Consider the following 22,895-nt stretch of genomic DNA (forward strand, 5'->3'; position numbering starts at 1 on the left):
TGTCTGATGGGTTCAGCTGTTTGAATGTTCCAGTGATGAAAGTTAGGCACGCCTTGTGCCATGCCACACTTAAACCCTATCTGGTTCTGTAAAAAAGTGCCTTTTAATTAGGCTCCCCAGAACACCTGGCCCCGTCATGCCCGACCTTCAGAGGCTTCCTCGTGGCAGAGCAAACAGCCTTGCACTGGGTTGGCACAGCGCCTTTTCGGTCTCTGTTTAATTATTTGAGCTGGTCGCAACGCGCAGGTAAGGAGTGGGCATGCAGCTTCCTGTGTACGACTGGGTCCCTGCGCGCCTCCTTTCTGTCTTCCTGGTTCGCCCCAGTGGCTCTTGTCTAGCAGGAGAAAAGGGAATCCAGCCCACTAGTCGCCAAAAACCTGAAACTCTAAGCCAGACAGCTGTCATCTCCAGAGAGGGGTGACCTGTTATCTGCTCTTACTGGGGTCTTATCAAGATCGTGGGCTCCTAAGACAGGTTTGAGAGTGAGATATCTCCAGATGCTCTCAACAGGGCTACTGCCTTGGTGTGGGAATTCAGAAAGCCTTCATCTGGGAAAGGTGAAACGTGCTCTCTGCACAAGGAAACCCTGGTGGCAAAGGGAAGCCAGACTCTTGCTGGAGACATTATTTTATTACCCCCTATTCCGTCAGCTCAGTTCTGAGTCATGCATTACAAGGAAATTAAACATCCTTTTCCCCTACCATTTCCAGTCCATCTGAATTGCCCTTATGTGTATTAAATGCTCACCATGGGTTGGGTTTTTCGTTGCTTGATTATCTTTACATTTGCAGTGACTGGGGCAAAACCTGCGTCCCTGAAGACTTAACCTGATTGAATGGCTTAAGTTACTCTCTGCCTAACTTGCCGAGAGGTGCAGCCAGTAGACCATTTCAAACACAGGAATATAGGAAGGGGAGGGGTCTTGCAAAACTTCACGGTAAATGCGTGTTATGAAAAAACACATAAACTCCAAACTTTTCTGCTGGTCTTTTAATTCTGTTTTCCATGAACTTTCTGAAGTACCTCCATAAAGTTGGTGGCTAGCCCAAGCCTTGATCTTGTTTGAACAAGATGTGAAGCTTGGATTTTTCCATTATTTAGTCATCTAGTCAAAAATGCAGCAATCAGGTAGTAAACTCCTATTATGTGCAAGGTGTACCTAAAAGTAAAGTTTGAGACAGAGAGTACTTATTTGCTTACTCTTTTAAAAGATGCATTTGTTTATTTGAAAGGCAAAGTGACAGAGGGAAGGAGGGGGACAGAGAGAGAGTGCCGGATCATTGGTTCACTTCCCTCATGGTTGCAATGTCTGGGAGCTGGGCCAGGCTGAAGCCAGGAATCAAGACATCTGTCCAGGTCTCTCATGTGGGTGACAGGGGGCCAAGTACTTGGGCCATCATCTGCTGCCTTCCCAGGTACATTTGCAGGAAGCTGGATTGAAAGCAGAACAGCCAGGACTCGAACTGGTGCTGATGTGGGATGCCTGGGTTGCAGGCAGCAGCTTAACCCATTGTGCCAAAATTCCAGCCCCCCCTCCTCTTTTTTTTTTTTTTTTTTTTTTTTTTTTTTTTTTTAACTCTTATTAACAAATGGAGGTGGAGAGTGGGGAAGGAAACTCTTTTAAAGTGAATGCCTCTTCTTCCATTTAATTGATAAACTGTTTCCGGTTTAATTGGTCAGTACAAACTAGTTTCTACTTTTTCCTCTCCCTTAAACTATATGGGCAAGAGTGGTACCACATAGAAGCATCGTTTTCCTACATTCCTGCCAGCTTAGGAGTTCCTTGCTTCGCTTGGGCCCCATGGCTGCAGATGGCTCCCCACTGGCTGGCTGAGATAAGAGTCCCTGTGTCCCTGCCCTTTCATTGCTGTGCCTGGCTCTGTGTGTCTCATTCCAGAGGGCAGGGTAGAGCATGGCACCCTTAGGACAGGGAGCTCCCTGGAGGAGGCCCAGCCCATCACTGCTGTCCTGTTCCCAAATCAACTCCATTCGCCTGAGACCTGAGCCGGTCCCAGCCTTGCCCTGACTTTCCAGATGGCCACAGGTTCGCCTTTTGATTTCTGGAGGTTTTTTTTTTTTTTTTTTAATCCTCTTTTAAAAATATATATACTTCTGACAATTTCCTTGGTCCTAAACTTTTCCTTCCTAACTGCTAAAGGAAACATCAGGTTTCTTAACATAGATGCAAGCCTCTAAAGTGCACGATAAAGTTGATAATACATAAATCATTTTTAACAACAGGTAATATGCATAATTTATGGTGTTACAGTGCTATCTTTTTGATATTTATGATGGATAATGCTCAGTTTTTGCCCTCATATTACTGCTTTAAATTATACCACAAGAAAATTAATGAGAAAGTAGATTTATGGGTTTCATTTGTTTGTCAATTCGGAAATTAATTGGGTGTTAATTTTAGCCGTCCCTCATCAGAGCGGGACTTTAGTGTGTGTGCATTACTTTGCATTCATTGTAGCCTACCTCCCATTTACTGTGGGTCACTAGCTTTGCATACATTAAAATAGCCCTCCGGCTCCTTCCCTTGATTACTTTTTGAACTGCCATGCATTAGAAAATTTACGCCTTTCTGTTATAATTATGAAAATTTGGTATTGGAAGGTGGTGGGTCCATAACACAGTCAGGGCACCGACTTCTCTTCCTAAACTTGGCTCTTGAGTCATTTTTCCCCTCAGTCGGGACCCTTCCTAGTATGCCTGACGGGTGCATTTGGCACATGCGGAAGTTCTCCCGGATGGAGCAACAGCCACAGGGACTGGGTTTCTCTCCTTCTGTTTGTCTTCCTCCCGCTCTGTTCCTTCAGGAGTGTGCTGTGCACCCCTGCCTGTGGACAGCAACTCGGCATCGTGGGTCCAGGGCTCCCTGAGGCCCCTCCTCGCTGCTCTGCCCTCCCCTGCTTCTTTGACCCCAAGTCTCAGTACTTCCTCACTGCCACCTGCTCCAGTAGCCTGCTGCCAGGTGCAGTGGATAAGATGCTGCTTGGCTTGCCTGCATCCCTTCTTGGAGTGCCTGGATTTGAGTCCCAGCTTGGCTTCCCGTTCCAGCTTCCTGCCAGTGGGGACCCTGGGAGGCAGCAGGTGCTAGCTGGACTACTTGTGTCACTGCTGTACCCGCATAGGAGACCTGGATTGAGATTCTGGCTCCTGGCTTCAACCTGGCCCAGACTCAGTTGTCGCAGGCATTTTTGGAGCTAACCAGCAGATGAGATCTCTCTCTCTCTCTCTCTCTCTCTCTCTCTCTCTCTCATTATATCTCTCTGCCTTTCAAGTAGATAAGATAAACAAAGGCCTGCGCGGCCGGCGCCGAAGCTCACTAGGCTAATCCTCTGCCTTACTGCGCCGGCACACCAGGTTCTAGTTCCCATCAGGGCGCCGGATTCTGTCCCGGTTGCCCCTCTTCCAGGCCAGCTCTCTGCTGTGGCCAGGGAGTGCAGTGGAGGATGGCCCAAGTGCTTGGGCCCTGCACCCCATGGGAGACCAGGAGAAGCACCTGGCTCCTGCCATCGTATCAGCGCGGTGCGCCGGCTGCAGCGCGCTGGCCACGGCGGCCATTGGAGGGTGAACCAACGGCAAAGGAAGACCTTTCTCCCTGTCTCTCTCTCTCTCTCACTGTCCACTCTGCCTGTCAAAAATACAAACAAACAAACAAACAAACAAAACCAAACAAAACACGAAGGCCTGCGCCTTGTGCTAGGAAATGAGGTGTCTCCATTGTTGCCAGACTCTCATCTGGGGTGTTTTCTGTTGTTTGCTTCTTTCTCTGTTTTGCATGAGAGTAATATCCAGTGGGCAGTCAGAGTAGGGAGCTGTTTAATAGCCCAGACCAGTCCACTGTTTGCCTCCTAGGGTGAAAAGGTCTGTGTAGCTGCACCTTGCTCCTTAAAAACTTTGTCTCGTCTCGTGTTGCCATGTAAAATAAACCCTTTGCACATTTGAAGGGAACCAGTTTGTTTGCTGGATGAGACCTAGAAATAAGTGTGCGCTGTGTATCTTCATACAGATAGGCTGTCTTCTCTTCTCCTGAACGTTGCATACACAGTGATTAAGAATCTTGATCCTTGATGCAATATGAGTGTTTCAGAAGTCCTTCTCTCGAACTAAAACCAGCTTCACTCTCATCCTTAGGCTTCCCAGTCTACAAACTGTGTGGAGATTACTGATGATAAAGTAAGAACTATGTGTTCAGTATTTCCAGACTAATGAAAGCCTCATAGCCTCTCTAGTCTTAAACTGCCTCCCTTCCACCCTCCCTCCCTGTCTCCCTTCCTCCTTTCTGTCCGCCCTCCTTCTCTCCTTCCCTCGTCCCCCTCTCCCTCCCTTGTACCCCCTCCCTCCCTCCTCCCCCTCTCCCTCCCTGTCTCCCTTCCTCCTTTCTGTCCGCCCTCCTTCTCTCCTTCCCTCGTCCCCCTCTCCCTCCCCCTCTCCCTCCCTCGTACCCCTTCCCTCCCTCCTCCCCCTCTCCCTCCCTGTGTCCCTTCCTCCTGTCTGCCCTCCCCCTCTCCCTCCCTTCTCCCCCTCTTCCTCCCTTCTCCCCTTCTCCCTCCCTCCCCCCCTTTCCCTCCCTCCTTCCCTTTCCTTTATTTCCTCATCAGCTTCCGCTACCTCTTCAAAGCTGCCTGCCATTTTCCTTCTTTGCTTACTCCTGGGCTGAACAGCGAGAAAGAGAATTTTTCCTTTTGGACGGTGGGGCAGGACTATGCAGTCCCGCTCTTCAGTTTCCTAAAAAGTGGTTTCACCATGAACTTCTCTTCTCTTCTCCCCATGGAAGTAGAAACATATTTTACAAAACTATGTTGAGTTTAATTTACACATCCTTTCACGAACAGACCAAGTTCTTTAAGGGCATTTATTCTGCTTCATATAAATAATTGATCAGCCAAGTTAATTTACTTCTGCCTGACTTGGTCAGCCTTAATTAACTGCCCTGGAATCAAGACTGAACTTTTTGTTAGCTTAAAATCTTTCACAAGCATGATAACAAGGGCTTTATTTTCCTTAAATTTTCAGCATCAACACTGTAACCAAGGAACTAATCATAATAACAAAGCACTGCTTTAATTTACTATAAATACGTTGGCCTGGACATTATGAATTTTCCAGAATACGTCCAGACAGCGGCCCTGTTGGCAGTGACGATAAATAAGCCTGCTGCAGTCAGTTCTTACCCTTTCCTACGAGTTCCTCCAGTGCGAAAATCGATCTTCTGGAAGCTAGTAGCTCTGTAGCGTTTCCAAGCGTGTCGTGCGGGTCGTTTTGGCTCCTTTGCAGCGTGCGTGCAGCAGCGGCGGCGGCCTTTGTAGGGTTGTGTTGAGTGGATCGTGTGTTTGAAATGGGCCCTGCTCATTTGGAGAAGGCAGATGCGGGAAGCAGGTTTGGCCTTGTGCGTGGGTGTGGCATGACCCTGCCCTCCGGGTGCCGGGTCTTCACTCTCAGACACATTGGGGATTATTCACTCTTGCTTATTCTCAGTTTGTCATGGAGTAAGGCAGCTTTGTTGAGTACAGGGGGTCCCTGAGGGGAGGGGAGGTTGTACAAAGTGAGTGCCCGCAGCCAGCTTCCTCCTTGCAAAGAGGGTGCAGTGTGTGAGAGGGGCCAGAGTTGCTGCCTCTGTCCAGTGACTGGCTGCCGGACGACTCTAGAAGCATCAAACTCAATGGAAAAAGAGCCTCTTGCTTGCTAAAAAATGCTCCCATATCCCACCCTGGTATTGGAATGGTTTTCTTTGTGCACCTGCCACCCTCATTGTTGTCAAATGTACTTAGTTTTCTTTCCTCTGATTGACTCATTCAGTGCCCAGCCTATAGGACGTTGCAAACTGGAAATGCACCATCATTTCTTAAAGGGACAGGTTTGTGTCTGAAAATGGGGGCATAGTTACACCTGTCCCTTCATCTGTCGAGCTGAAGTTTTCTTATCTGTGAAATGGGGATAACCTTTACCTGCCTTATCGCCTGCATAGACTTGTGAGTTTGAAAAGGACATCCAGGGGCTTTGCTGTGTGTGACGTGTGATAGATAGAAAGGCTTATTAAATGGCTTGGGGTGTTCAGTAGACACGGTGCTGGCCCAGCCACTGTTAGAAATCTGCTTAGACATTGACACTCTTAATTTTTCACATGTGCTTTTCAAAAAGCTGTTTTCTCCTGATTGGTTTGAGAGATGATGAGAAATTTTAAATCTTCCAACCTACATACTACTGCTAGCACTTGACTAATTAAGGACATCCTTAGACCAAAAATAATCCTTTATGCAATTTTGGTCCCAAAGCCTGCACTCTCACAAACCTGATTCACAAGCCAAGCTTGGCTCAGTGCCTAAAAAACTCGTACTGCAGGACTTGGCACCCGGCATTGGAACCGCGCGGAGCAGAGACAGGGCCTTCTCATCGACTCGTGTGACTCCACCCACCAGCATGGTGTCAAGCGAAGGAAGTGAAAGCCCAGCCAGTCGCTCAGACACCTGTTCCCAGGCCTGGGATCCGGATGGTCACATGGTCTGGAAGCAGCATCATTCTACCTGCAGCTTTGTTTCACAGTCGACTAAACATGGCCCATTCTGAGACAGGCATCACGTTTATGCATAGGCAGCGTTTCTGCCTTTGGGGGATCCAGTCCCTAATAAGATTAAAGAATTATTTTTTTCTTTAGGTAACTTCTGACAAACCCTAATCATTCCATGGGTTTCTTTGCCAACTACTCGAAGACAGCCATCTCTTCAGATATCTTAACAGTGTGCCTTTTCCTTAGCTTCCGTAGAAATGGGCTAGTTGGAGGAGAAACTGAAGTCTTGGGGGAAAAATACTTGGCTTTTACAAACTGATTCCTTTTTAGAGATGAATAAAGTAATCATGTTGCCATGAAGTACCTTGTGGCCTGATTCTTTACACCTTTTATTTTTTTAATTAACTCAAGAGCTAGAGAGATCGAGACAGAAAAAGCTCCCATCTGTGGGTTCACTCTGCAAATGCCCACAGCAGTCAGCACTGGGCCAGGCTGAAGCTGGGCACTCAATCCAGGTCTCCATCATGGGTAGCAGAGACCCAAGCATTCGCACTGCCTCCCAGGGTCTGCATCGGGAGGAAGCTAGGCTGAGGATGCTGGGGCAGAAATCCAGCGAAGGCACCCTGACTTGGGTTGCAGACACATTAAGCATTGCCTTATTAAATTTGAAGCCATCCTACGGGCACATTCCCTTGGGAAAGCTGCTGTTGTTGTAATAGATTCTTTCCTCGCGAGACAGTAGGGACGTGCCATGTTTAAAGGACTGTAATTACTGGAAAGTCTCATCTCAAGAGGAGAAGCAATCAGCTGCTGTTTTTGTGTATGTTTCCCACCTGTTAACAAAAAATTCCATGCTTAATCTACTTCAGAATTGGATTAACTTAAAAATATATATGGCTCCTGGGTTGAAGAAGTCTGTATCAAGTTGGATCATAGGAAACATGGGAGGAAATGAAGAAGAATGTGAACTGTTCCCCTATAAATTCCTCCATTGCATTTTTGTGCAAGTCTGCAAAACAAAAACAAAAACCCAGAATTAAACCAATTTTTAGCAAAAAGACAAGTTCCTCTAAAGATTTCCAGAGTGTCTGATGAATTGCCCTGTTGTCACATATTTGATGTATGGGGGAGAAATATGTAGCAGTAGATGTATACACAAGAGGTCTTCAAGAAATTCATGGACAACGTATATATATTCAAAAATACATGAATTTTTTTGCGCCAAAATACAGTTATTTTCAAATTGTGTTTCTCCATGAACTTTTTGAAGTACCCTCGCACGTCCTTCCATGATTGGAGCAAACTTGTGTTCCGAGTTTTCTGGCCTTTTATCTGGAGTCGGCATCGCACAGTAATGTCTTACAGATTCAGACCTTTCTCAGCTGTGATGTCTGAACTGTCGGCTTCCTTTGGTGACTTATTTTTCCTTTTCCAAGTCCTAGTCCAGGATCGTGGCGTGTGACCCTGTCATTTCCATTGTTTTGCTTCCCCTCCACCTGAAGTTTAAGAAAATACCTTGTGGTTAGTAGTTTTGACTCCAGTGTGAATTGGCTTAAATCCACTGTTCCTAACTGTGGTTCAGAGTGCACAGAGTCTAAGTACCCTCTTGGAGCCTCAGTTTTCTCCTCTGCAGACTGGGGAGCAAATGCATATGCAGATCACCTCTCTGGCGACCGCTAGATTGCTATCATTATTATTATTAGCAGTTGACATGAGCAAATTATCTGTCTTTTGCCCCCTTTAGAAACCTTGACTGAGTTGACTCCTTGGGCTAAGTTGATTCCCTAGGCTAACCATTCTGTGTCTGCAGAGTAGCAAGGATGAATGTGGAATGTGTTTACGTAGGTATCCTGTATCTCCTCCTGCTGCGGTGGATAGCTTTCTCTATTAGACATTTAGTGCTTTCAGATTCGTTCCTTTTGTTGTGTCTGCCTGGGCAAGATTTTTTCTTTTCTTTTTTTATTAACTCAATATAAGGGTCAGACCCTTTGGAACTTACTCCAGACTCTGAAGATCAGCAATCCCACATGAGAAACGGCTACCTTTGGGTGGGATTTCTCAGGACAATCTAAACTGCAAAACAAAGATTAGAGTCTGAATTTATGTAACTTCTGAGAGGTGAGGGCTTCCCTGCCCCCTCTCTCCAAGTGGCCCAACTTGTTGGAATGGCCAGGTTTGAAGTGTTTCAGTTTAAGGGCTTCCAAGGAGAAGGAATCTTTCAAATGCCTTTGGCATTGACTGTGAGGTTTTTCAGCACAAATGACCTCCTGGAGCCTCCTTGGAATGTGTGCGTAGCATCTCCTGACAAGCTGAGGTTAGGGAGTATTTCTTCTCTTTTTCTTTTATAATTTGTGTTTGTTTATTTATTTTTTTTATTAATGCAGGCAGACAGACAAACTGAGACAAGAGGGACAACGAGAAAGAGATATACCTCCTACCTGCTGGTTCACTCCCCCAAATGCCCACAATGGGCAGGACTAGGTCAGGCCAAAGCTGGGAGCTGGGCAGTCAACTTCGGTCTCCCATGTGGGTGGCAGGGACCCAGCTACATGATCTGTCACCACTGTCTTCCGAAGCTCACAGCAGCAGGAAGCTGGAGTGGGGAGCAGTGTGAGGTGGGACGCAGGATCTGAACCACCAGGCCAAACACTCACCCGGTGAAGCTGGAGAGGATTCAGACAAGAGTATAGAACGATATGCAGTACCCGCGCATGTTAAAACTTAATGTTGTTTCCAGAGTGTGCTATGGGACGACTTACTGGTTTTTGAGCAGATCAACCAGATTTAATCAGAGAAATTAAACCCTGAAGTCTAGGTTCACCTGAAAATATTCATTTTTCCCCCTGCAGGAGAACAGCTTGATGCATTTCCAGCAATACTATTAATACTTAAATTAGGACTCCTAAAACTAGGGGATTGACCCACCAAGGGGGGATAAACAAGAATGGGGGGAAAAAAGACAACTGTTTACAGATTTTGGCAACATTGAAGGCCAGGGCACTTCTGCTTAGCAGCAACAACTGTTTTAACAGCTGCCCTTCTCTTTCTCCCCCGCCCTGCCTGAAAATGGTTCTCCCAGGTTTTTGAGTCATGATGCAAGAATCTGGGACTGAGACGAAAAGCAACGGTTCAGCCATCCAGAATGGGTCGAGCGGCGGCAACCACTTGCTAGAGTGTAGCAGCCTCCGGGAGGGCCGGTCCAACGGGGAGACGCCCGCCGTGGACATCGGCACAGCCGACCTCACCCACGTCCAGCAGCAGCAGCAACAGCAGCAGCAGCAGCAGCAGCAGCAGGTACTGGGCTGTGGAGTGCAGGGCGGCGGCGGGTGCTGGGTGCGAGTGTCAACCCCATTTCACGCATGGTCGCCATCGGTGTTCTGTGCTCACCCGTGTGCCTGTCAGCAGTGTTGTGTAAGCCAGCTCTGCTCCAGGTGGCCTGGTGGCCGCCAAGGAGGACAACTCTCCAAGCCCTTGTGAGTTGCAAGTCTCAGAAGTCCCATAGGGGGAGAGTTTTTTGGAGTCTAGGATGGAATGGGTCTCTGTCCACTGCCTCACTATAGGTGTCACCTAACCTTTCACTGCTTTGTGCATAGTCACTCTTAGGAGAGCAGTTCCCATGAAAAGACAGAGGAAACAAAACAAAAATGAGCATAAGCCTTATAAGGAAGGAAACAGAGTAGCAGATAAGGGAAGTAAGAGAAAAGGGTAAGTAAATAAGGAGAGTAGAACCAAATAGAAATACAGGCACAAATGGTTAAATGGAGCAGGCAAAATGTCCAGGACACAGGTGTCAGTGTAACACATTGCTCTCCGCTCCCATAAGAAGTTAGGGATGTGTTTCTGTGTTTCTTGTTTTCATGTGGTCTTTCATATTCATGTTTCAAACCATCTCTTAATGGTGCCTCCCAGAAGCACAGGTAAGTTGGGACATAGTCTTTGGAGGTAGGCGAATGGGTACCTGTGAGTGACTGGTGAAATATTTCCTAATGATAAATAAAGGTGACACAAAAAACAGTGTTGTGTTGGCAGGTGTGAAGGAAAATTCAAATAAGTAAATACTGTTTGCTTCAAGACTGACTTTGGTTCTCCAGCCTCTCTTGGAGGCAGGAAATATTTTGAGTTTTTGTTAATGATCATGAGCGGTTTTCATTCCAGTTTCTTCACTGATTTCATTTATTCAGTATGTGGTCATGGCGCCTTGTGTAAACAGGTGAGGGAAAAGGTACACAAACCACTAGCAGTGGCGTAAGCGAGGGGCAAATCATTTCTCAAACCACTTTCTTGGAATCTGTATCTCAGAGAAGACCAAGGATTCCCTTCCTGTATTAGGGACATCGCTTTTGTAAAGGCTCTAAAGCATTTGTAACGTTTTCTTCATGCAAACAGTTTCTAAAACTATAAGGAATCATTGGGTTGTTTAACCCATTGCAAGGTGTGGAAGCATCATGAAACCGTAGAGGAAAAAAAAGAAAACAGGCCAAAGTTGGAATTCTGAGGGCTTCCTGCAAGTGATTGAATCTCCCCTTCACTGGCTGCCCACACCCATTTGTGCCTGTGCCTTGAGCCACACGTCAGCTGAAATTTTTGTGCTTGTTGTGTGTGTGTGTGTGTGTGTGTATTTAAATGTTGTGCATTTGAATTAATGCAGAGAAGGCTAAATTCTAACAAATGAGATTATTATCAAAATCCAGCTGTAAACAGAAGAGCATCCGTGTGTTTCACATCATGTGTGAGGTTCTCAGCTGGTAACGGTTACAGCGAGACAAACCAGTTGGTATTTTGAAGTGCCATTTTATAGGCCCTTACTAAAAGAGGTCGAGATCAACTGTTCCTTTGTGGAGCAGTGGTGGTGGGGCTGTTGACGGATGTGGTGTGCATCACAAATAATTAGTATTTAGAGTACATTAATTAAAATAAACTTGTGAATTTGTGTTTGAAGAACTGAGAAATCATTCAGAATCGCAACGTAGTAAGTCAGTCCAAAACTCTCACATGCACAGTATGTCATCAAAATACACGCACGCACACAGCAAGAATAACAATAACAAATGAGCTGCGCCGAACAAAGTTAGCAAAGCACATTTCAACAGCAGCTTCCTTAAACAGTATCAGTGACAGGATTAGCCATCCACATCTTCCCTCTTTACCTTGGCTGTGACCACTTTGGAAAATTTATTGTTTTGGGTTATTGATACAAAGGTCAAGAAACTGATTTTGACCATACTTCATAATTCTTCTTTAACATTTGATGTCAGATTTATTTGTATTTGCCATTGATATGGTCTCAGATGAAAGAAAACAGTTGGCTCCGTTGTTGTGGCTAAAACTCCAATCATCATAGTTGGCAAGCCTTTTTAGGGCTCTTAAAATATTGACTGCTCTTTGCCTCCCCCTAAGTATCTAATATGGCTCTTAACAGGTTGTTGGGGGAAAGGGACAAGCTATAGATGAAACAAGAATCACTATAGGATTTGAAAATATTTCACAGGACTCGAGTGCCCAGAGTTCTCTTGCAGACTGACAACTGCAGCAATTAAGCAGTTTGGAGAAATCTGAACATCACAGGGTGGACTCGGTTGTTTTCGTCATTTTTATTCTACAGGTTTTTACTTGAAGTGAGAATACCAGCAGTGAGAAAATCACAGCCATGCTGAATTCATTACTGCAGTAGTCACACAAAACCACGGATAAAATTTCAATAACTGCAGGCCACAGTTGAGTAAACAGTTGCACTGAAATTTAATTCCTGTTGACTTTTCCCCCATTCCTCGCCAGGGGCACATTCTGATTCCGTAGTACAAAGACAACAGGGGTTACAGCTTTGATTAATGTAGGACAGTGGAAGAGAATTAGAACTGTAAAATATGTCAGAAGTCCATGGAACACAAAGATCCGGCTTAAAATGCCTTGGTATAAAAATGAGTTAATTATGCTCTGCGTTGAACTGAATGTTACAGGATTTTCCAGTGGCACCAGGGCCATCATTGATGATAGAGGGGGAGTTTGTACCCTAGTGCCAGACTTTAAAATCAATACATGCAACCCTTCCATGTTTGCTCCATATTACCAAAGATAATTACAGATTACAGCAAATGCCCTTTTCGCAGTGGAGGGCTCTGTTGAGGATTCACCTAGGAGTAGTGAGCTCCATCCTGTTTGGTTTATAGTTTGGCTGAATTGGATCCAAACAGAGTTGTTGTTTTTTTTTTTTTAAAGAAAAAATTAGTTGACAGCCTAGAGAAATGGGAGGAATCTGGCGTTTTCATCTTCTCTTGAAAAATCAGGATATCTGGTAACCTTGGGCCGATAGTCCCACAAGGGCAGCAATTGTTAGGAGATGAATTGCTGCTGGAGACGGGCACTGCAGCCGTCCAGTTCACACTGGTGGCCGCCCAGTAGCATCACTCAATTATGCCCTGTAGGTAGTGGAGTCGGTGATTCTGGTCTAGCAGAATGCAGTCATCACTCAGAAGCCATCAGCCAAGGAGAGGTGCCGTTCGGTGGAGGGGCCCCCCAGCACACTCCCCAATTGTCTTCCTCCTTCCAAACTAAATGGATTATCCCTGTAATGTTTCAACTCTATTTATATCTGTGCCATGAAACTATTATAACAATAGTTTTCTAATAATATAATTTGATAGACTATCCGAACATTTTCTTTTAGCCATGGAGTAATTCTTTACCCAATACCATAACTGCTTTTTATTTCCTATTATGCCTGCCCCATTTCTATGTCTGTAAAAGTTCTGTATTGGATGTGCACCAGTCCATTATGAAACTCAGCAACAAATACTATTACCAATTACGAAAGGTTTTTTTTCCCCCCCTAAAGAAGGGATTTTAAAATGTCCAGAGCAATTTCATAAACTGTGTGGATTAATGCATTTTAAAAGTCTTGAATTTTAGAAAGCAGAATTTTATTTCCATATTGCTGCAAATGAGAGCTTTTTCAGATAAGCATATTACATAGAGCATAATGTTTAGAAGTTTCGCCGTATACAGCATATGCTGTCAGGTCAATTAACAGAATGCATACTAGGAAATGTTTATTCAATAAAAATGAATAGCTGTTAAATAAAACAGCTATCTCTTACCATTCTATTTAATGAGGGGTGTTTTTTTATTTTTGTTTTGGGGCTTTTTTCTTGTGCCACCTGTCGTTTTATTGTCTGCAAGTCAGTATAGGCAGAGCTTTGGTTGCTGTAGATTTGAGCTGTGTCTGTCATTTCCGCTGAAGGGGGCAGTTTTCGGGGACCCTGTGACAGTGATGTAAAATGCAAAGATTAGCTGTGTTTGGAATTTGAGCGTTTATTATTTAGGGGGTATGATTAAATGAAGTGTTTCACTTCACATAACCTGACCTTTGGTTTAAGGTGTTGTACATTTTAGTGTGAGTGACTGTGTCTGTGTCAAGTTAACAATGGAAAGAAATAGAGAAAACATTAAAGGACTGGAAAGACAGGGTGAGAGGATAGTGGGCTTCAGTTTTCAAAATCATGGGAGGGAAGGCGAAGGACCCACTGAGTGAATTTTGCTAATAAGACATTCAAAGAGGTCATTGCACAGGACTCGGAAGCTCAGAGAAGTAGAATGAATGTGGGTACTTTCAAAGTGGAGGCAGAAAACCCCCTGTCAGAGGAACCTAGGAGAATGGTGACTATGTATCCTAGGCCCCTCTGAACATGGGAAATGGAATTAGAGTGGATCCTCTGTGGACATGGGCTCCTCATCTGCACACTGAACCAAATGAGGATGGAAAACATTCTGGAAAAAAATGTTGTACCGGACATGTTCCAACTTAGTTTCTATATTGCTGCCTAAATAATACAGTATACCAAGTGTTTACCTAGCAGTTATACATATTGGGTATTATCAGCTAATCAATTGAAGGTGTAAATACATGGGAAGCTGTTGTACATCCTATGCCAATCTTCTGGAAGGGACTGGAGCATCAGTGGATTTCGGTATTTGCATCCTTCTGTGAACACCTGGGGATGACCGGGTAAGGTCAGTGTTTGAGAGGGCTGGCTGAGGATCTTTATTCTTTTGTATAAATAAAGACACAACCAAGCAAAACCCCTTCACTTCCATGATGCTCTCAGTGTTGGTGCAGTTGCTCCTGGGTATAGGGCAAGGTGTACTACAGTCGTGTCCAGTTTCTTTGCTGTCTCGGAGTGTGAAAGGAGCTGTCCCCTGGCGTCTTATTCTTGACCACATTCCTTGAAGGGACTCTTAAATTCCAGGGGCCGTCCTTGGCCTTGATTGTCACCTTCTAGAGAGTGGCACAGGTGCTGCGGTAGGGATGTGTAGGGGCTTAGGTGTGGTCCCTGTTAGAAAGACCCTCCAGCTCTCAGGGACTTGCTGTGTGACTGAGAGGAGGGGCTCCTTTGAAGCTTCTGGATGGGAAAAGATAGTCCCCGGCCCTGTGTCCTGCGAGAGAAGCTTCCAGAAAGGGGGTGTAGAAGATGTAATGTTCCTCTGTACCAAGTGCCCTTGTGGGGCCCGGTGCTGTGAGAGAAGCCAGCCCCTTGCTTTGTTGGTTGGTAAGCACTCAGCTGTCATTTTAAAGCAATGACCCTGCCAAGCGCAACTCCTATGGGAGACATTCAGATATTATGGAAAAGATTGGAGGTCAAAATCATTGTGCCAGAGTCAATGCCACCAAACTGTTGGCAATAACCATACAAACTGAACCAAGACCGAGGCGGGAATTTAGATAATTCTAACAAATAAAGAAAGAACACCTACAACAATAACACCTCCCCGGCCCCACCCTACACCCACCCCCACCACACTACACTCTTTCCTAATTCCTGTTGTGGCTATTTCTGGAACAGACATGTTTCACCGTGCACATGAAAATTCAGTTCCCAGTTAGTTTAGAGCTGCCTTCCATCAAAATATTGTTGTCAAGGATTATGTAACTTGCGATGGGAGCCTTGTATGAAATTCTTTCAAGTTTTGATTACCAAACAATTGTGTGTTATTAATCTCCATTGAAAGTTAAAGGGGACAGGAGAAACAAACAAACAAAAAAAATGGAAGAAGAAAGACCCACGTACGTAAGAGAACGTGGTAATAGAAACCCACATGCCATGTTTCGTTGTGAGTGGCGTGGACCCTTTTGGCTTCAAGAGAAAGCTTTGGGAAGGTAGTTGTAAGGCCTGACCTGTGAGCTAATAAAATCATTGTCATAAAACACACACACACACACACACACAGCTCCCTATCTCTTGTCTAATCAAAAAATCTTTTTGAACTTTCAGGAGATATGACTTTAATGGTAATTTGTTGACAGATTAGCCCCGGTGATTGCGGAGAGTTTGTTTTGCAAAACTGGCAGGCTCCTATCGGGGCTTGAAGGCAGGCAGCCTCCCCTGCCATTTTGCAACCTGCTCTGTTATTGACAAGCCGCGCTGAGCAGGCAGAATTGGAATGTTTGTATAATGTAAGCCTATAGCTGCCTGATGGAGTCCAGTGTACATTAGGTAGTGCATAGATGACTTGATAAAAAGGGTTACAGGGTGAGTGCTTTTATGACACACAAGAATAGCAATATAAATGCAAGTGGCCCACAAAGCCCCAAGAAGGAAGTTTATGTAGGGAATTGAACTCCATGTTGCAAAGTTTCTTTTTATCACTTTGTCTTTGAACTCAAACCTATTATAATTATGAAGTGTTACTTACAGCATTCCAGAGGCCCTTTGCTAAATGCTGTGTTTGATTTGGTTCATAGACGTACAATGCCTTGATATCCTCCCTCTCGCACAAGAGGTGGGTGAAGAAGGTTCCCCATTCTGGCCTTGTCACGGCTTTGCTCCAAGTGACAGGGCCTGGCATTGTGGCACAGTGGGTCAAGCCACTGCACACAACACCAGCATCGCACATATGAGGGTTGGTGAAAGTCGTGGCTGATCTGCTTCCCATCCAGCTCCCTGCTAGTGTGTCCGAGAAAGCAGCAGAAGGTGGCCCACATACCTGGGCCCCTGCCACCCACATGAGAGGCATGCATGATGGGGTCCCCGGCTCCTGGCTTCAGCCTTCCCAACCCAGGCTTTTGTGGCCATTTGGGGAGTGAACCAGTGGATGGAAGATTCCGTCTCTCTCTCCCTTTCTCTCTCTCTCACTCTGCCTTTCAAATAAATAAAGTAAGGTTTTTGAAAAAGAAAATAGCTGTATTCCACTGGGGATATAAGTACAGGTAGCGCATCCTTATCTGAAATTCCAAAAACTAAGATTCCTTTAACTTTTCAAGCACTTATGTGATCAGAATCAAAGACTTTTGGATTTTAGGTGCTTTCCAGATCCAAGAACATTCCCGATTTTGGGATTTTGGATTAGAGGTGCAGTCTGCACATGAATATTCATAATCCCTAAAACCTTCAAAACCTGAAGGGCAGGCTTCTAGTCCCAAGCGTTTCAGATAAGGGACACTCAACCTGTTATTAACTGTGTTCCTGAGTCTTGGATTTCCTGAAATTTATTTGTTTGCATGTTCATTCACTTAACTAATATTTACCAAGCACCACTTTGTGGAGGGAAATGTGGGGCCGAGCTGATGTGTGAGGTGCTCAGGGCACATGACAGGAACCACCGGGGCTTTACCCAGCTGCAGCCTGCAGGGTAGCTAGCTTATGTGGCAGTGGGAGGGTGGTTAGAAGGTAGCCGAGTTTGGCTTTTCGGAGGCTTAGGCTTCTGTGCCAGGGGAGGCTTCCAGGGAGAGAAGAAAGGCCCCACTGGGGGATGTACAGTGAGCGTCAGTTACAGGATTGGGCAAGGCCAGCTTGGAAGGGAAGAAAACCCTGAGCATTAGTAGCCAGGAGGAGACTGGTGCAGTTGGTCTGGGGTTTAGTAAAGAATCACTAACCTTGGCCCATTTAACTGACGGCACCCGGCTGTTGGCCGGCCTGCCTGCCTGCCTGCCTGCACTCCTCCCGCATTGAATCCCCTCATCAGCTGGAGGGCCCATCAGGGCAGACGTAGCCTTTCTCATTCCCTGATCCTTCTCCAGCATACCCTGACGGCCTAGGAGTGAACGTGTGCACTAGGTGGGGGAGAGGGAGGGGCTGGGGAAGAAGACATGGTTAGTGGAACACTGGAAAAAATCACAAAGGCCTTTGGAATGATGAGATGGGAAAATGTTGCAGACTGAGGGCTGTGCGTGATGACCCAGGATTTCCCCTTTGAGTGAGTGACAATGACCAAAGGGGCACGGGGGAGAGTGCCTGGGCTCCTCTTTTACCTGCCGCTGGGCAGTCATGTGGCACACTAAGGAAAGCACCAGTGGAACCTGTAATAGCGTAGACCTTTTGGAAAAGTTCTTTTTTTTAAAGTTTTTTTTTTAAAAAAAGACATTTATTTATTTATTTGAGAGGTTAGAGTTACAGACAGAGAGGTCTTCCATAGCTAGTTCACTCCCCAGATGGCCACAACAGCTGGAGCTGGGCTGATCCAAAGCCAGGAGCCTGGAGCTTCTTCTGGATCTCCCATGTGAGTTCAGGGGCCCAAGCACTTGGGCCATCTTCTGCTGCTTTCCCAAGCCATCAGCAGGGGGCTGGATAGGAAGTGGAGCAGTTGGGACTTGAACTGGCACTCATATAGGATGCCGGTACCACAGGCAGCAGCTTTACCCACCATGCCACAGCGCTGGCCCCAAGGGTTTTTTATTTAAAAAATTTTTTTTAAAGGCATCTTGTCATATGGCTAACCCTCACTTTTTCTTTTGATTGGACGTGTTTATTCAGATTAAAGTTATCAAGTATTTTCCCCTTGGCCTTTGCCAGTTACTAATGAGTATATCTTCCAAAAGTCACATGGGAAGTGCTGATAAACTGCCTGTGTTCCTATTGATCATGGAATGGGCTTATCTGTTTTAGAGAACAAAACTACCAAGTTAGATTTTTGATAAAGCCTTTGTTCTGTATTGACACAGGCTTCTTAGAATGAATTTGTTTTTAAGGTGGCCAGGGGGGTGCATGTTGTTTCTTTTGTTGGAAAAAATACAATGTGTAATTATTAAACAGCTAGTGCTATTGGAAGACTCACTTAGGAGGTATAGATTAAACTGCCAAGGGCTGTGAAGCCAGTGTTGTGTGTGTGTATAAGTTGAGCCATGCATACGGAAGGAAGGCTGGAAGCAAGCTGTGTTCTGCTCTTTAATCCATCTAAGTGGACATTTTCCAGTAGCTTACACATAAACTGACGATGCAAATGCCAATTTGTTTTAAAGATTGTTAGTCGTAAGTTTCTCCTTGAGTTAACTATATGATCCTTACCTTATTATTAGGCTATGCCCTTAAAATATTTTATTTATTTGAAAGGTGGAGAGAGATTGAGAGAGAGATCTCCCTTCTGCTGCGTCACTCTCCACATGTCTGCAATAGCCAGAGCTGGGCCAGGCTGACCGGGACCTGGGAACTCAGTCTGAATGTCTGACCTGGGTGGCAGTAACCCAGCCACTGGAGCCATTACTGCTGCCTCTCAGGGGTGTGCATTGGCAGGAAGCTGGATTAAGCCCTGAGACTGAGACTAGAGAACCCAGGCGCTCTGATACGGCATGTGAGCATCCCAGCTGTGTCTTTACTGCTATACCCGATGTCCAACCATAGGCTGCTCCTTTTTGACTATACCCGAATCAAAATGAATTTCCCAGTTAGGACACTCACATCCCCAGTTAGAGTACTTTGATTCAGGAGTCAGCTCTGGCGCCCGACTCCAGCTCCCTTCTAACCCAGACCCTGACAGGCAGCAGCGATGGCTCAGGTGATTAGGTCCCAGGCATGCACATGACAGACCTGGTTTGGATTTCTGGCTCCAGACTCAGGCCTGGCCCAGCCTTGGCTGTTATGGGCATTTGGGGAGTGAATCAGCAGGTAGGAGAGCTCTCTTTGTACCTGTCTCTCTGCCTCTTAAATAAATAGTAAAAAAGAAATTCCTAGCACAGATGCATCTCTAGCAGAACTTCCCAAAGTAGACCTTTCATGCCTCCGTTTGTCACCAGGTAAGCCCAGGTGCATTCGCCGACCCCAGATTCGGGTTTTTACCACTGTACCTCGTCTCATCCCCAACTTCTGTCCCTCCACATCGAAGGGAAGGTGACACGATGTCTTCTGAGTCATTCAAATCCAATAACTTTTAATCTGAAGGTTAAGTAGTGAGATATAAACTTAGAGATGATAATATCAATTTTATGTTCACTGAAGGGCACAATATACCTCTTTCTAGTAGAGGGAAAATTGTGCGTAAAATGTCTTTCGCTTTTCAACAGCAGAATCGTGCCTCTCAGAGCCAAAAATAGAAGGATTTTTGGAAAAATTTAATAAAATAAGATGTAGCATCCTACATCAGGCAAAAGTGGCTTTTTATTATTCTAATTTATTAAGTATTAATTCTTCAAGTCCACAGGGTACAAAGTCGCTCCCTTATTAAAGCCTCTTGTATTGACTGTTGTTATCCTCTCTGTGAACTCAACAACCTTTTACAAGGTTAAAGACGGGGAGAGAATGACACAATGCTCATTCTTTCCTGACTATTTTTGGTCCTAATGTGTATGATAAATAATACCGTGATAATATTGCTTACCTTCTCTCATTTTTTTTCCTTCCTACTGGTGATATTTCCATTTCAACTCAACAGGAATTCAACATCCAAAAGCACTAAGTGAAAATGTGTTGGCGATGTATGTTTTTATTATATTCTGATTCTCATTAGATTCATGTTTGTCTTAAAGCACAAAGTTCTGTGCTATGTATTATTTGTCTGTATTGTGTATTTATAGACTTACTGTGTCATTAGATATGTTGTTAGGAAAAGCATGCTGCATAAGCTGTCTGCAATATTCACAATTGTGATTGTCAGGATTAAATTGTGTTATGTAGTGGTTCACAAATACAATTGTCAAGATTACATTCTGGAAATAATTTTAAACTTTGGTCAGCTGTTTGCTCAATCCCTTCATGGGACTGATTCTTGGAATGAGGCGTTGTGTGAAGCCTGCAGACTGGAGTCTGCAACCCATTGGATAAATGGCTCTTGGGCCAAATCTGGGCTGCCACTTGGTTCTGTAGGTAAAGGTTCTGTTGAAACACAGTCTTCTGTGTTTGCCTGTTGCTGCTACAACAGCAGAGACACATGTCACAACAGAGACTCTGCGGCCCACAAAGCCCAAAATACTTGTTATCTGGCCTTTTCAGAAAAAGTGTGTCAATCTTTGGAATAACAAATGCCAGATAGTGCAGGAATTGCTTTCCAGAACCTTCTAGGCTTGCTTTATAATCACAAAACTGAGGCTGCTTTACTCACTGTTTTCTAAATTGTCCTGTTTAAAAAAATTATACATAGGTATATAGATCCACAGTCTTTCAAATGATAAAACGACTTGTAGGTGTCATACTTTTCTTTCTAATCACTTAACTGGTAGCACCTTACAAATGACAAGTTTTGGTATCAGGGGTGATGAAAGGAATCAGCCGTTGGCCTACCAGGAGGGGGAAGTTGGGTACACCTTGTTACCTTGTGAGTCACTGGAAGAGTATTGTCTGTGGCCCTGTGGCCATGGCTTCCTTACCAAAGAAGTGTAGATGAAAACAAAGAATGTCTTATGTTCATAGACCCAGGGTTGGCTAGAAGATACCAAGGGTTATTATCCTATCTCCCTTCACTAAAAGAATTTACCATCTTAGATGTAAACCTAGCCATTAAACATTAGTTAAAATTTGAAAATAGATGGAGAGAAACTATAGAAGAGATGCATGTGTCTAATCAACAGATGAGTAATTCAGACAAATTTCTAGTAGCCTAGAGGGGAAGAATTTGCACCTTTGTTGGTGGGATGTTTGCAGACTGGTGAAATTAGGAAACAGTAGCTAAGGAAATGCACATCTGCTGATGCATTTCAATCCATTCACTTGGGAGAGAACGGATGGGAAGTATACACTGAGCTACATGGGTTTGGCTAGAGGCTTACATTGCCCTAAAGATGTGTCTTGGTCATTTTGAGATAAGCAAGGTCAGATTTGCTTTGTGGAGGAGAGAGGCACCTGATGAGTAGAAGTCTTTTTATGCTGGATGCCAGCATCTGAGCCTCTGGTTTCTGAGGCCTGCCTGTTTGCAGAGGCCATTGTCTCTGCAGTTTCTGCAGATTAGATGAAGGCTGACTGGTCTGCGTATTTGGTTGGTGGTGTCTGTGTTTCTCTTACTTCTATACTGAATTGTAGGTAATTTATCTCTATTTGTCCTATAACCAGAATAATTAAACCATGGTACCTAAGTTTTAAAATAATTGTCATATACGAAGACATTTGCTCAATTCAGTTATGTACTTTCCAAAATACATCTTCTAACTTATTTATGAGAAAGAGAGGGGGCACGTATGAATGAGTAGCAACAGCAAGTTCCTCCATCTGTTGGTTCACTTCCCACTTAACTGCCCACAACCGCCAGGAACAGGCCGCGGCTGGGACAGGGCCAGAGCCTGAAACTAGGAATACAATCTGGATCTCCTACATGGGTGGCTGGGACTCACCTATTTGAGCTGTCACCGCTGCCTCCAAGGACACATGTTAACAGGAAGCTGAAATCAGAACCAAAGCTGGAATTCGAACTCAGGAACTCTGATGTGAGTAGTGGGCATCTTAGCCAGTAGGCCAAACACCTGCTCCAGATCTCCCAATCAGCATTCATTAACTGATAGGAACAGTGTTTCGGAGGAGATGGTGTCAGCCTGTGTTTTCTCCTTTCTCGCCTCCTTGTTTGATTCTGTTTTTGCGTTGATCAGTGATTTGTCATATCTCACAATTGGTAAAATCTGTTTAGATTTCTGACATGGGCTGTGTCTTTAACACTGTCATTCTCACGTTGTGCACGCTTATGGTCCCTCCTTGGCAAATCTGATTAAAGTCGAATGACTTTTTCTCTGGAAGGCATGTACATTTATGCATGTTATTTTGTCATTATGATTTCATATGCATTATGCTGCCCCCCATAATGCAGTCCACCCTGTATGTTTATTAGACTCCCTAACTGGGTGAGTGTTCCACACATGTTCCTAGACTTTGCTATGATTGGTTGATGTTAAGAATATTAGTAAAGTACCTCTCATTTGGAAAATGATTTCTCTATTTTTGCTCTAAATGTTTATTAATGTGTCCCTGGACTTATTTCTCAGATATTTTAAATGAGGCACCATAAATGCCAGCTTTGAGGCAGACTCTGGAAGTTGGGTCATGTAAAGAGATCTGGACCAAGAGCCATCTTATTTCTGTTCAAATATAAATACCAGCTTTACACACTCTAGAGCCATCCTGACTATAGGACCCCATCAGTGACCTGTTGCAAGGTCTCGATTAGCTGTCATATAGCAAATTATATTCCTAGCAAC

At 44.8% G+C, this 22,895-nt stretch overlaps 1 protein-coding gene across 19 annotated transcripts in view; it reads left to right on the plus strand.

The window, feature by feature from the left end:
• The window catches only part of FOXP1 (forkhead box P1), a 465,689-nt gene that overhangs the window by 209,987 nt on the left and 232,807 nt on the right, over positions 1-22,895 (plus strand). For all 19 annotated transcript variants that reach the window (XM_070050577.2, XM_051852212.3, XM_089305428.1 and 16 more), the window contains one exon: positions 9,597-9,811. In XM_070050577.2, coding sequence (XP_069906678.1) covers positions 9,608-9,811 — 204 coding nt within the window. In that variant the 5' untranslated portion in view covers positions 9,597-9,607. The remainder of the gene's footprint in view (positions 1-9,596; positions 9,812-22,895) is intronic.

This window comes from Oryctolagus cuniculus, chromosome 10 (assembly GCF_051225735.1).
Source record: "Oryctolagus cuniculus isolate XC-2025 breed Fujian yellow rabbit chromosome 10, ASM5122573v1, whole genome shotgun sequence".
Lineage (NCBI taxonomy): Eukaryota > Metazoa > Chordata > Mammalia > Lagomorpha > Leporidae > Oryctolagus > Oryctolagus cuniculus.